The 13,324-nt window shown below is 44.4% G+C and overlaps 1 protein-coding gene across 1 annotated transcript in view; it reads left to right on the plus strand.

Annotated features, from left to right (window-relative positions):
- KIF5C (kinesin family member 5C) overlaps positions 1–13,324 on the plus strand; it is a 156,435-nt gene that overhangs the window by 135,884 nt on the left and 7,227 nt on the right. The window contains exons 26-27 of the mRNA XM_019553610.1: positions 1,836–2,052; positions 3,215–3,334. Coding sequence (XP_019409155.1) covers positions 1,836–2,052; positions 3,215–3,327 — 330 coding nt within the window. The 3' untranslated portion in view covers positions 3,328–3,334. The remainder of the gene's footprint in view (positions 1–1,835; positions 2,053–3,214; positions 3,335–13,324) is intronic.

Below are 13,324 nucleotides of genomic sequence, written 5' to 3' on the forward strand. Positions count from 1 at the left end.
GGAATATTATAAAAAAATAAGCAGAAATAGACTGAATGATAAAAATAGTTAAGGTTCAATATGCAACATTCTCAGTTTACCAGTGCTATAATGCACTCATTTCTAACGGAAATATCATGAAATATTAAACCTTAACATATCCCACTTACATTTTGCTTCTGTTGCTCTTCAGTTCAGATGTTTCAGCTGCTGTTTCTCATCCAGGTACTTAGATGACCTTTATCATTATGCAGTTACTAGGAACCAGTGCTGCTTTAGAAACCTGGGCAAAAATAGCATTGAGATGGAAGGTGTCGACCAGAATAATGTGATTAACTTACTAATAGTTTGAGTCCTACCACATTTAGAAATACTTGATAGACCAATTGCCCAGTACTTTCAGAAGCAGCAAATTTTTCTAGGCACTTTTCATAGACCGATAAACTGAAATAAACCTTTTTGATCCCTAGATGATGATTACATGATTAATTTGTTTTTCTTATTGAATTATCAGTAAATTAGTAAGGAAAAAAACACTGGAAAACTTGCCAGCACTGGAGGTAGAAATCACACTATTTTCTTCAGGTTCAGGTTTTGTGCTTCCTTTTTATGGTGGATGCCTGCTTATGGTGTGAGACTAGCCACATGCTCTCTAGCCACCTTGGGCAGGTGCTGTCAAGACTTAAGGGGCTGGATCTTGTGCAACAACAGCCCCCTTGCCTGGCTCATGGGCTTCCCCGCTCCCCACCTGGGAGCAGCAAGGGCCTGATCCTGCAGGACAGTAGCCCTGGGTGATGTGCGTCTCTGCCCATCTGTCCTGACACCACTGATCCCACCACAAAGACAACATCTTTTTTTACCCTTGCTGTTCATGTGCATTTCTAAGTAATGGGTTGCTCAGGTATGTGGACGTCCTTGAGCTTAAGCTTCTGGTGTAGTTCCAGTTAGATCTGTGACAGCTGTCATCTCAACAGAATATTCTTTAGCTTCAGTATTTGTACTGAAGACCTTGCTGTTTTTGGATGTAATTTAATATGATGGAATAGGTAGTTCTCTCTTCAGGGCACCTAAACCATCCTAGCGAATTAATTTGCAAATGAAAAGTAGTATTTTTCTGCTCTATTCAGCACTAGTGTGATATTACTTAAAGTGCTGTGTCCGGTTTTGGGCCCCACACTTCAAGAAAGATGTGGACAGTTTGGAAGGAGCCCAGCAGAGCAACAAAAAAAATTAGAGGGCTGGGAAGTAAGATTTATGAGGAAAGGTGGAAAGAGCTAAGGTTATTTAGCTTGGAGAAGAGAAGACTGGGGGTGAGGGGTGGTATTTGGTAACAGTCTTTAAATACCTGAAGAGCAATTAAAGAGAAGATAGAGATAAGCTTTTCTCTGTCACTGTAGGGGACAGGACTAGGAGCAGCAGAGGAAATTTTAGTTGGAGATTAAGAGAAACTTTCTGACTGTGAGGGTGATCAAGCATAGGAATAGGCTACCTATAGGTAGTGGTAGCGATGGACTCTCTGTCTATGGAAATTTTCAAGAGCAAGTTGGGTAGACACTTGGCTGGGATGGGTTAGTTTGGGATGATCCTGCCTTGAGCAGGGGGTTGGACTAGATGACCTTGTGAGGTCTCTTCTAACCATATTTTCCAATGATCCTATAATCCTCACTGAAAATTATCTCTATTACAAGAATGCCTAGGGTAGTTAAAGAGAGATCTCCTATATATGTTAAGGATGATTTCTATAGAAACCTATGGATTTAGGACTTTCCATAAGCAGGCTTATCCAATAGACCATGTGTTTTGTGCAGAGGGATTCCTTGGAGTTAATATTATTTTTTCTTTATTCGTACTTATAGCTGGTACGTGATAATGCAGATCTTCGTTGTGAGCTTCCTAAGCTGGAAAAACGACTTCGAGCTACGGCAGAAAGAGTTAAGGCCTTGGAGAGTGCACTGAAGGAAGCCAAGGAGAACGCCATGCGAGACCGCAAACGATACCAGCAGGAAGTAGATCGTATAAAGGAGGCTGTAAGAGCCAAAAACATGGCAAGAAGAGCTCACACTGCTCAAATTGGTAAGGACATGGAGCAGAAAGGTGCTTGTGTTGCTAACTTAATGCAATTTTCTTCTTCTCGCACAAAAGTCTGTGATAGCAGACAATATGGAAAACTATTGACTCTCCATGTCTGTTTTACAAGCAGTCTTTTCTGGAACCATGATATTGTGTCTGAAAGATAAAGCTCCTCTGTTGTTAATAGGAAGCCCAATACATCTCATGTGCTCTAATGACCAACCTTAAGCTACCCTTTCTTTTTCTGTCCCTCTTTGGTCCTTCTGACCTCAGATTCATTCTTCCCTTTCTCTTCATTTCATTATATGCTTTAGTTTAAGCTACAAAATCAAATGTTGCTGTATACTTCACATGGAGCTGGTGCATCCTGTTTGTGTGGCACCATTTTTAATTGTAAAACAGCTGTGCATGCAGACATGAAGTATACAGTAAAGTATATTGTGTAGTTGACCTGGTGGAGCATTGCTGGTGGAAGGGGTACAGTTTTGGATAGTATAAGTTAAATACATTTGAAAACTTAGGACATGGGCATCAGGTAATATATACAGTTACCTGCCTCATATTGCCTCCTTTTGAAAGTCACTACCAATTGCTTCTCATTTAACTCTGGACTGATACAAGGAGTGTAGTCATTTGAGGAAATTGGACATAGCCCACATATGTAAGTAAATATATAAACTAGGAAGTGGTTACCATATAGTTCTACTCACGTCTGCCTTGAAGAGAAACCCCAACCTTTGGAGAAGTAAAATGTCTGAGATGGTTCTACATAAGGATGTTCACAGAAACAGGTGCTAGTGGTCACCTGAGCCATATGGAACAGTTGGCAGGATGAGGATGTTATACTCACAGCCAGAATTTGGGCTGAACTGTTGGATAGATTTTGAGAAATACCTTAGAAATGCAAAAATCTAGAACTCTTGGTTCAGAGATGATTCCTTTTATTAGACCAGCTGAGAAATTTCTCAGTTGGTTTAATAAAAGATATCATCTCTGAACCAAGAGTTCTCAATTTTTGCATTTCTTTTGGTCTCAAACCAACAGAGCTACCAAATACATCCCCGAGAAATACCCTAACAATTCCTTTTTTTAAAAGAATGTAACTATGCAATTGAATTTTCTAGTTGAATATTGAACTTTGTTTGATTTAATTTTCACGTTTCAGCCAAACCTATCCGCCCTGGCCATTACCCAGCATCTTCTCCAACAGCTGTTCATGCCATCCGAGGAGGAGGAGGAGGATTGTCAAACTCCAGCTACTACCATAATGTGAAATAAACAATACGTGAGTTCAGGGTCACTTTTTCATTTGTTGTTGTCCTGTGACCATCCACTTGTCCTAAATGCACAGCTGGCAGGGGTCTAATTAGCTTAAATTTCAAAAATAATATTTAAGCCTGAAAGTGGATTTCTTTGTTTAATGAGTGTTAAAGAAGTAGTTTAAAATGTCTGTGAGATTTTTTTTTAAATGAAAGAAAAAAATATTCAAAAGGGACACCTTTAACCTTTAAGGTGTCACCCTGCCCTGCTTTATGCCTGACTACAGACTAACACAGCTAACTATCTCTCTCTAGTCTTCAGAGACAGATTGATTTTCTCACCCATGCACGAGATTCTAGGTTGCCTTTGTCTGCTGTAGCCAAGAAGCTCAAGCACACACAGGGTTATTTCCTATTCTGTGTTCACCCACATTCAGACTAGGAAAAGGCATTTTTTAATTATAAAGCTAATAAACAATTAAAGCAACTTACTTAGGTTTGTGAAGGATGCTTCCCCATGAGGGAATTTTTAAATACCATATTTTGTTGCATGCAACACATAACCTCTCCCCAAAACCAGCTGCTGGAAATTGGGGTGCACATTTTATGTACATTTTATGCAAGAAATACAGTAAGAGCAAGTTCTACCACTCACAGGTGAAACTGAAAGTAAAATCTCCAGGCCTCCAGGGAGCAGAACACAGCAGGTTTGGCTGCCTGGCTGCTGCCACTCATTTATTTAATATAAGGAAGGATTGTTTTTCCTTTGTTTTGCCATTTGAAAACAAGGTGTGTATTATACTCTGGGGTGTTATATGTGAGAAAATACAATATGTACTCTTGTTCAAATACAGTTATTGGACTTGAAGTAGGAACTAATTCAGGGAGGCCATACAGTTCACATAGGCAGCCAGCAACCTTTAACAAGCTGCAGATTGGTACAGCCTGTCTCTGGTTCAAGCCATGTCAGCAGTGGGGAACTTTGCCTGTGTCCATGCTGGGACCAAGCAATTGAGAGCTGCATCCTTGCCACTGCAACTTCCTGACCGTAGTGCAGATGCAGTTTTCAACCAGTGAGGAGCTGTGCCAGGCATCATGCCAGAGGATGGGTGGCAAGTTCTGGGGTCATCCAGTGTCAGGAGAAGCAGCCAAGATCCAAGGGGAGTATACAGAGTCTGTGTGTAGAGAAGCCAGGAGCCAAAGATCAGTCTGGGAAATTGAGTCAGAGATCCAGAGGGTTGGGTAGAGCATGAGGTCAGGAAGCTAGCCAGGTCAGGTATCCAGGAAATCAAACCAGAGTTGGGTCAGGGAGCCAAAGGGTCAGGCCAGACTTGGGGTCCATGGCCAAGCTGGGTTAGGTATCCAGAGAATCCATCAGTCAGGAGAGACACAAACCAAGGGTGTAGCAACCTAGCTACAAGGTTGAGCCTTGTTGCCCAGATGCTTCAACTTCTGGGCCAGGGGTTTATATTGGAAGGGATGAAGGGTCAGCTGATCCTGGCTGGCCACGCTGGTGGCAGGGAGTGGGTGTGGGACTAAGCCCAGCTGGAGGATTCTGTCCACCAAAAAGGTGCTGAGGAGGAGACAGACTGGGATGAGCAGCTGCACTAGGCAGGCCAAGGCCCCAGGTTCCAGGCCATGGCCGGGTATTGGAGCCAGGCAGCTGGAAACTGCATCCCTGCTGCTTCTCCCCACCCTGCTTCTCAGATGAAAGTGGTGTGGGGCTCAATTCCAATGTGAGGGGGCCAGCCAAGGCTGTACAGGGCTGGATCCTGACATGTGGGGTTTGATTCAGCCCATAGACCAACCCCATATCACTCATCTGGCTCACGTGGCCAAAAGGTTGAGCACCATCCATCTACATCATGCAGGAGCTCCAGTGAGATGATCAGAATAGTTTCTTCTGGCTGCACTGTTTATGAAATGCAGTCTTTTAATTGGCTCGCTCACTCAGTTTTCTGTGCGTCTCAGTTTTCTATGCTTTGTCTAATCATTTACCTCTAGCACAGCTGTTACCAGATTTGCCTGTTACTTTGGGGTGTGCTCATTTATCAGGGTACGTTTCTGGGGTCTCTGTAATTCTGTCAATGTGCTGCTTGTGTTACTTGTGTTTCTATATGGAGCTGTATCTCTCCCTTCTGCAAGTCCTCACCCCCAATGGAGTTATCTTGCAGGACTCCATTTCAATGGGGCTGGGTTCCTCCAACCACTGAATCAGTCAGCAGACATACAGACACAGATTAACAGGGCACACCTGAGCCAACCCAGGTTATTCAGCATTGATAGGCTAACACCCTCATATACCTTGAACTCAGTTCATCAGGGCAACAATAAAATGCAGCCAGACACAAGCACATGGGTTAACAGAGTGCATCTGAGTCAGGCCGGGTTATTCGGTATTGAAAGGCTTGACACTCTGATGTGCTTTGAACTCAGTTTATCCCTTATTTCATCAGGACAATAATAAATGAAGTTAGACACACATACACACACATACTAACAGAGTATGTCTGAGCAGGCTGGGTCCGATCAGCACTTTCAGCTGATACCCTCATGCGCCTCAAAACTCAGCACATCCCAGTCTCTTGTCAAAATGGTCCTAGTCATAACTCCCTTGATGAGCAGACCCCACTGGAGTTTTGGGCATTACAGGGATCTTTGGCTTAGGTAAAAGAAGTGCTGCTGCAGAGCAAATGGGGAGGTCAAGGAGAAGGAAGAGTAAGTGAGGTTCAGAGAGCGAGCGTAGCAACTAACTTGACCATAAAACTTATTTATTGCCAGGTGTATGAACTTATGATGATACCAATAGTAACAGCCATACAAGAAAGACAAATAAAACAGTTACAATAGTACATAGTTTCAGTTAGGTATTTGGGGAAGTCTAGCTCAAGTTCGATCAGCAAAAGTCCGGTTTAGAAAGCTGTGCCTGGAGTAAAAAAGCAAATGTCAGGTTCCTGGAGTCAGAGAGAGAGAGATAGAGTTGGGATCTCACCACTCAGCAAAGCTTGAACGAGTTGAGATTCCCAGGTGTTCCCACTGCATCTTCATTGTCTTTTCTAAGTCTTTCCTCTAAGCAGTTTTTGTTCAGGCAGAGGTGGGGAGGGGGTGAGTCTCTTGTGAGTCAGGCTGCGTACTGTGCCAGGGTTCCCCAAAACCACAGAGCTGAGAGGTAACACAGCTTTGATTAAATTTAGGGCTTTTCCTCATCTAGGAATCTCTTTCTATATGGTTAGATTGTGGTTGCCCAGTTATTGTTTGTTCTTAATACATTTTTATTGATTCTTTTTTTTTCCCATTATCTTGTCAGATGCATTTGGGAAGGGGCTAGTTACAAAGGGCATTTGTACATATGCATGTGCTCTGGGTGCATGCTTTGTATAAACGGTGAAATGTGTCAGTGCTGAGAAAATGGTGGTGGCACACTTGAACTAAAATGCATCAAAGGTGTTTTAGTTCAAAAGTGCGTCATGGATTAATTGAGTCTGTTGTGACGCGCTGGATTTTCAGTGTGTCGGAGCAGACAAAGGTACATGTATAAATGCCCAAAATGTTTACCAAGCAATTAGAAATGTCTTCTATTTTTGTCCACCAGAGGGCAATCAAGCAGCATGCCTGAAAATGTTTTTTTAAAAACAATTGTTCATAACCAGAGGCAAATGTGGCAGCTTGGTGGGAGGTTTTTCCCAGGTCTCTTTTGTATGCAACTGTTTCATGCATAAGCTTCTGAGAGAGGCTAGACATGACTGGCAATCTGCATCCTCCCCCTTTCTCCGCAGACTCAGACCTGTGACGGGAAGGGCGTGTTGGGGCCAGCACTGTTGTGGGAATGGCACGCTAGTTCTACATAGCTAACACCAGTGTTGATGCTGATGTTAAAGTCAGTGTTCTGCAAACACTTTATCTGCAGCTTTTTCCTCTGTCTTGACATTTCAAGTGAAGAACTGTAACTGTTGACATCAATCATGTGGGCTTCAAGTGAGAAATTTTCTAACTGAAAGGGTTCCTCCTGATTGGTTTGGCAGTGTATTCTGAGATGTGAATTGCTTTCTTTGTAACTATTTCCCCAAAGTTCTGCATTCCTCTGATTTTTTTTTTTTTTTTTAAATTGAAATATTATTGCAGGCAGTTTGCTGCTCTTTTACATCACAACAATTAAAATAAGTGCTTACCCACTGTGGGGGGTGGGAAGTCCTGGATGGTTACTTTCTCAATGACAGTCTGGTCTTGTTTAACTCCCTTCTTTTACTTCTTTATGTCTCTCTTCTCTTTTGACAGCCTGCTGTTTCCTTGGGGCACCCAGCATTCTTGGATGCTGTGTGGTTTCTGTTTCATGTCATATGTGCATGCAAAGCATCCACCACAGCACATGCCATCTTTTATTATCCCGTGTGGGTTGTTTTTGCTGCTTGTGTTTGCCTTCAGCCCTGTGGCTACAGGTAGCATATTTTTGCTATAGATGAACTGGGCAAGGCTTTGGTGGGTTTTTCATGTGTTACTTCATTCTTAACTGAAGTTTTGCTTGTTCTGGTCTCACCTGCAATCATACCATAATTAGTTCTTTGTCCTATTGTATTGTCGTCTTTATGAAAGAAGAAAGGGAAAAGTATACAGAAAGAGATGTAGAAGATGTTTTAAAACACATAGCGACAACTGGTCTGGGAAAATAAACTGTGCATGAACTGTGCGCACCTTTAAGAAACCATCCAACCAGTGCATGAAAAAAAAAATGGTACAATCAGCTAACTTTCAAATTAGGGGCAGGCATTTCTTAAGCAAGTCAAAAGTTAGAATTTGTGCCATTTTCAAAACTATGTCTAAAGATGGAGTTGATTTTAAACCTAAGTGCCAGTATAACATGGACTGCAGTTTGCACATAGTGATGCATTTCATTCCACTTAACTGTAAGCAATTAAATTTAACTTTGGTTCTCTGTGTGATTCCATTGCACTTCTGATCAGGACTAAATACTTGTTAATGGGGAAGCCAGTCAAAAAGATGTTGATTAACTAGAGTATTTTAAGTGAAGGGACACATTCTTTAGCCCTGAAAATACAGGCCAGGCTGTCAAAGCTAGCCTCTGAAATTGCAGGTGTACTTTTGCAGTTCCTATCTATGGCTGCCAAATATGCATTTGAAATGTTGAAATGGGATAATAACCCATCTACCTAACTTATACAGACGTATAATGGCTTGTGCATACTGAGCTAGAGCTGGTAGTTGTGAGACTGGTTGAGCTCTGTCTACTATATATATGCAGGCTGGCTTTTGCTTTGCAGCACCAGGACAGACATTTCTTGAAGAGACCACTGATCATTGGACACTGAAGATGATAACCATTGATTGCAGTTAATCTGGTCACTGGATGGGGATTTACTCAAAGAAAACCATGGTGTTTGTTGGGAATAGTCAGTGCTACTTCTGCTGTTTCTGCTAGCTAGGTCCATAGGCGCTTGCCCAAATCTGTGCAAGAAAAGGCTTAAAGTTAGATCTGGACAAAGACATGAGGCTGTTCTGTCAAGACTTTGAACATCTTGTAGGACTCCTTTTGTGCTGTGTATGCATAATAAAAGATGGCTCCTCCTTCAAGGTGATTTGCATATGACAAGACAGCAGATGAAAAGAAACGTATCTTTGGGGAATGTAGACAATAGGGTAACAGAAAAAAAGTGGTGAAGAAAGATACAGTCTCAGGAAACCAAGCTGTTGTCATATTTTTTATAAGAATCACTGCAAAATTAAATCTTAGGCCCTATCTACCTGTAGGAAAACTGCAAAAATGTAACTGCACTGAAGTTGTTGCATCATTACAGACTTCGGTGGATTGATGTAAAGTGGGGATAGCCATAGCTGTGGCTCACTTCAGAGAGAAGTATCAGTCTAAAGCCCACTTTATGTTAATACAGGGTGTCTTCATTTTGAGTTATCACCTGAGTGCCAGTGTTTAATGGAACCTCATGTATTCTAAATGTTTTACATCAAGTTACATGGTTACCAAGCTAGTTTTGAACCAATTCACATAGTTACAAACCCAGAGCAGATTAACTAAAGCTTGTCAACATTTTTGGAATCACGGTTGAGTTCTTAGGACACCGACAGATGTAAAGGAAAGGTGCAGTGGGATCTGATGCAGGATCCCAACAATTGTGCCTCCTGCCATGGCACACGTGCATGGCAGGAAGCTAAATGTGGCATCCTGCATCATATCACATTGCACCATATTACTGGTGCAAGAGAGTCCAAACTGGACTCCCTTGCACCAGGAAGTAGCAAGCTTGGCTCCCTGTGCCCTCCTGGCTGGGAACCCCAATCAACTGAGATGTGCCTCCAGCCTCTGCAGCAAACAGGAGGCTTGAAAAGCTCCCATGTGCTCTAGAGCAGGGGTTTTCAACCTTCTTTGAGCAGTGTACCTCTGGCGGCTGGTCGAGGAGTGTGGGGAGGGGGTAGCAGCAGCCAGTTGAAGAGCAGGGGTGAGGGGTGGTGGATGGCAGTGGCTGCCATGTTGCAAGCTTCTCTCCCTGTGTCTGGCTGGTCGGTTGGCACCTGTACTGCTCGCAGAGGGGCACCACTGCCCTCGCCTTGCCCCAGCCCTGCTCCTGTGAGGCAGCGGCATGAGGTGGCAGCGCTCTGTCCCTGCCTGCCTGTGTGTACCCCGGGACCTTTCAAGGTACCCCTGGGGGTACACTACTCCCGATTGACGACCCCTGCCCTTGAGACTGGGCACTGGCCACATATTCTATTAAAGATATGATAGGAACCAGCCACAAAGTTATTACATGTATTCTGTGTAATAGCTTTGTGGCTTATTTCTCATTCAGTCATACCATTAATTGAACATGTGGCCAGGTCAGTGCTTAAGATGTAATTAACCATAATCAGGTCTTAAGTGTAACATCTGTCAGAGGCCTTAGAATTTTAACGTTTTGAATTGTGGGGGAAAGAACATCATGGAAGAGATTTCAGTAGTTTTTAATAATTCCTATTGGAGCTGCTGTTAAAAATTTCATAGACGTTAGGGCTGGAAAGGACCTCGGAAGATCATCGAGTCCAGCCCCTTGCCCAAAGGGCAGGAAGTCAGCTGGGGTCATAGGATCCCAGCAAGACAAGTATCCTATTTGCTCTTGAAGGTGTTCAATGTAGGTGCTTGAACCACCCCTGATGACAGGCTGTTCCAGACCTTGGGGGCTCGGACAGTAAAGAAATTCTTCCTATGTCCAGCCTAAAACCATCTTGCAGTAGTTTATGACCGTTCAAACTTGTCATTCCTTGGGGCACTCTGGTGAACAAATGTTCCCCCCAGATACTGGTGGTCACCCCCAATAAACTTATAGGTGGCCATCAGATCACCCCTGAGCCTGTGCTTTTCCAGGCTAAAGAGCCCCATGGCTCTCAGCCTCTCGTCGTAAGGTCTGTTTTCCTGACCTCTGATCATGCGCATGGCTCTCCTCTGGACTCTCTCAAGCTTCTCCACATCCTTTTTGAATTGTGGAGCCCAAAACTGGGCACAGTACTCCAGCTGTGGACTCACCAGGGCTGAGTACAAGGGGAGAATGATGTCCTGGGATTTGCTTGAGAAGCATCAATGGATGCAAGCCAGTGTTTTGGTCACTTTACTGTTGAAATGGAGAGGAGTTTCATGGTTGTTAAGATCATGGGACTGGTAATAATGCTCTTTACCTGCACAGCAGTCTCGGTGCTCTGGTATTAGAAGCTCGGAAATGATTTCCCTTCATTGTCAAGGCTTCTGTTAAGAGCCTCCAGGTTGCTACTAGAAGCTTTGAAAATGAGGTGAGGAAGCAGCTATGAACCTGAAGGGCTGTTGTTACTATTGAGACTTCTAATAGGAGCCCTTTGACATCTGTTTCTCTTTCATTGTTTCTGGTTCAGTTAACGTTAATACAGCTGTTATGCAATTAATCACAGTACAATTAAGTTAAAAAAGAGACTGGAGCTGAAGAAACCCTGTGCCTAAACCCAAGTTGTTTAGGCACTTAACTGATATACAGGTAACATGTTTGGTACCATGAGGCAGAAGGCAGGGCAAAGTGGCACCTTGTAGACTAATTCAGAGGGGTATGAGCTTTCGTAAGCAACAGCTTGTAAATGATAGACAAGACAACACATTTGGACAAGCATTCCGTTATGCAGAATTATACCGTTAACTGGTATGCATGTAAGTGGTATGTGTTAAGTTACAACCCATGATCAGAAACTGGAACAAGATTGAAAAACTCACTGGCTCCTTTGCACCATGTGGGTGCTACAGTTGAGCCTTGTTACACATGAATTTTTAGACAGCTCCTGGAGCTCTTAAGCCCTGGAGTATCCACACATTAACACCTGAAACTAGTTTTAAGCACACTTTAGGCAGTTCAAAGTTATACCACTGCAGGGCAGGTTTATCTCTGATTGACATTACCCATCTTGTGTTCCATTAATGTGTGGCCTCTCCCCACAGATGAGCTACCCAAGTTGCAGTCTTCCAGAGCCCCAGGATGCAGTGTCCCCTCCCCCATCCTCCTGTTCTACAGTCTGAACTCTACTGCCCAAGGGATGGTGATAGCACCAAGCCAACTCCCACCCCTGCCCCCAGGGGGTATGACCGTCCCACCCCCAGGGGTGAAAACCCATGCAAACAGCCTGCAAAACACATGGCAGATAGTCAGATTGCAGTGCATGGACTTTTCCAGGAGTGAGATCTAGCAGGGGTGCAGGAGGAAGAAGGTAGGGGGCTGGATCAGGTCCCCATGATCTTGGGTTCCTTCTTGGAGCAGAAGCAGTAGCTCCCCCCAAAATATCTTCTCTCACCACTGCCACCTCCCAGCCACCCCAGGGAGCATGACCAGCATCTCCTACACTTAAATCTCAAATCCCAGTTTATTAAAACATGAGACTTTCCTTAATTTATTTCCTCTTTATTTTTATAATTTTTTTTGCCAGCGTCTTATTTCCTTCATTTCACCATCCTTCCTCCACCCCATTTCCTTCCCACCTTTCATTTCATTATTCATCCCCATCCCATTAACTCTCTGCCCTCCAGCTTCATGTTCCTGCCCCCTGCCAACCTATCTCTTATACTCCACCCCCACCCCCCCCGCAACACACACACCTAGGGCAGGGATAGAAGCCTATCTGGGCTCACCGGCTAGCCCTGTAGTGGCAACTCGCAACTGTAGCTCCTAGTTAGGCCCCTGTTTGCCAGCCCCCTAGTGGCAAGTCACAGCTGTGCTGGTGGGGAACAGACAGAGAAGGTTTTTAGCTTTAAGGTGTGACTGCTTCAAACTCAAGCTAGCACTAACATGATCAACATTTGAGCAGCTCAAAGTGCAATGTGTAACAAAGCCCTTAGAAATCTAAATTAAATGGCCATCTAGAATTTCCCAAGTGTGGAGGAATACCAAGCAAATTCCTTTGTGTACACAGCATACCCTCTTGAGCTTGAGGAGGAGATGTGAGCATGGGGGGCAGACGGGGAGAAGGATGCGAGTGGGTATACCAGTTAGGGTTACCATATTTCCAGTTTCAAAAAAAGAGGGGGTGTAATATGACTGTGGGGGGCAGTGATATGCCTGTGCCCTGCTCCTGCCCTGCTGAGCAGGGGATGTAATATGATTGTGAGGGGGCAGTGATATGCCGGTACCCTGCTTCTGCCCTTCACTCCCAAGCCACAGCCCCCGCCCGACCATGCTGGTGCCTCTCACTCCTAACCTGCAAACCCCTGGCACTGCCTCTGCCCCACACTCCTGACCCACAGTCCCCTGACCCCCCTGATGCTTCTCACTCCCAAACCACAGCTGACCCAGCCCTGCCAGTGCCCCTCACTCCTGACCTGCAGCCCCCTGCTCCCCCCAGCCCTGAAGCATCTCTTTGTTGTCCTGCCCCTGAGAACTAAGGGGGCTGGCCCACAGAGCTCTCTGCTATCCTCCACCCTCTTCCCCTGCTGGTGGGGCTCTGCTGCAGCCCCAGCATCTGGACAGCTTCCCCCAGTGCCAACAAGGCCCCCACCCCCCATCTCCTCT

This window comes from Crocodylus porosus, unplaced genomic scaffold (assembly GCF_001723895.1).
Source record: "Crocodylus porosus isolate Cpor-Errol unplaced genomic scaffold, CroPor_comp1, whole genome shotgun sequence".
NCBI classification, from domain to species: Eukaryota; Metazoa; Chordata; order Crocodylia; family Crocodylidae; genus Crocodylus; species Crocodylus porosus.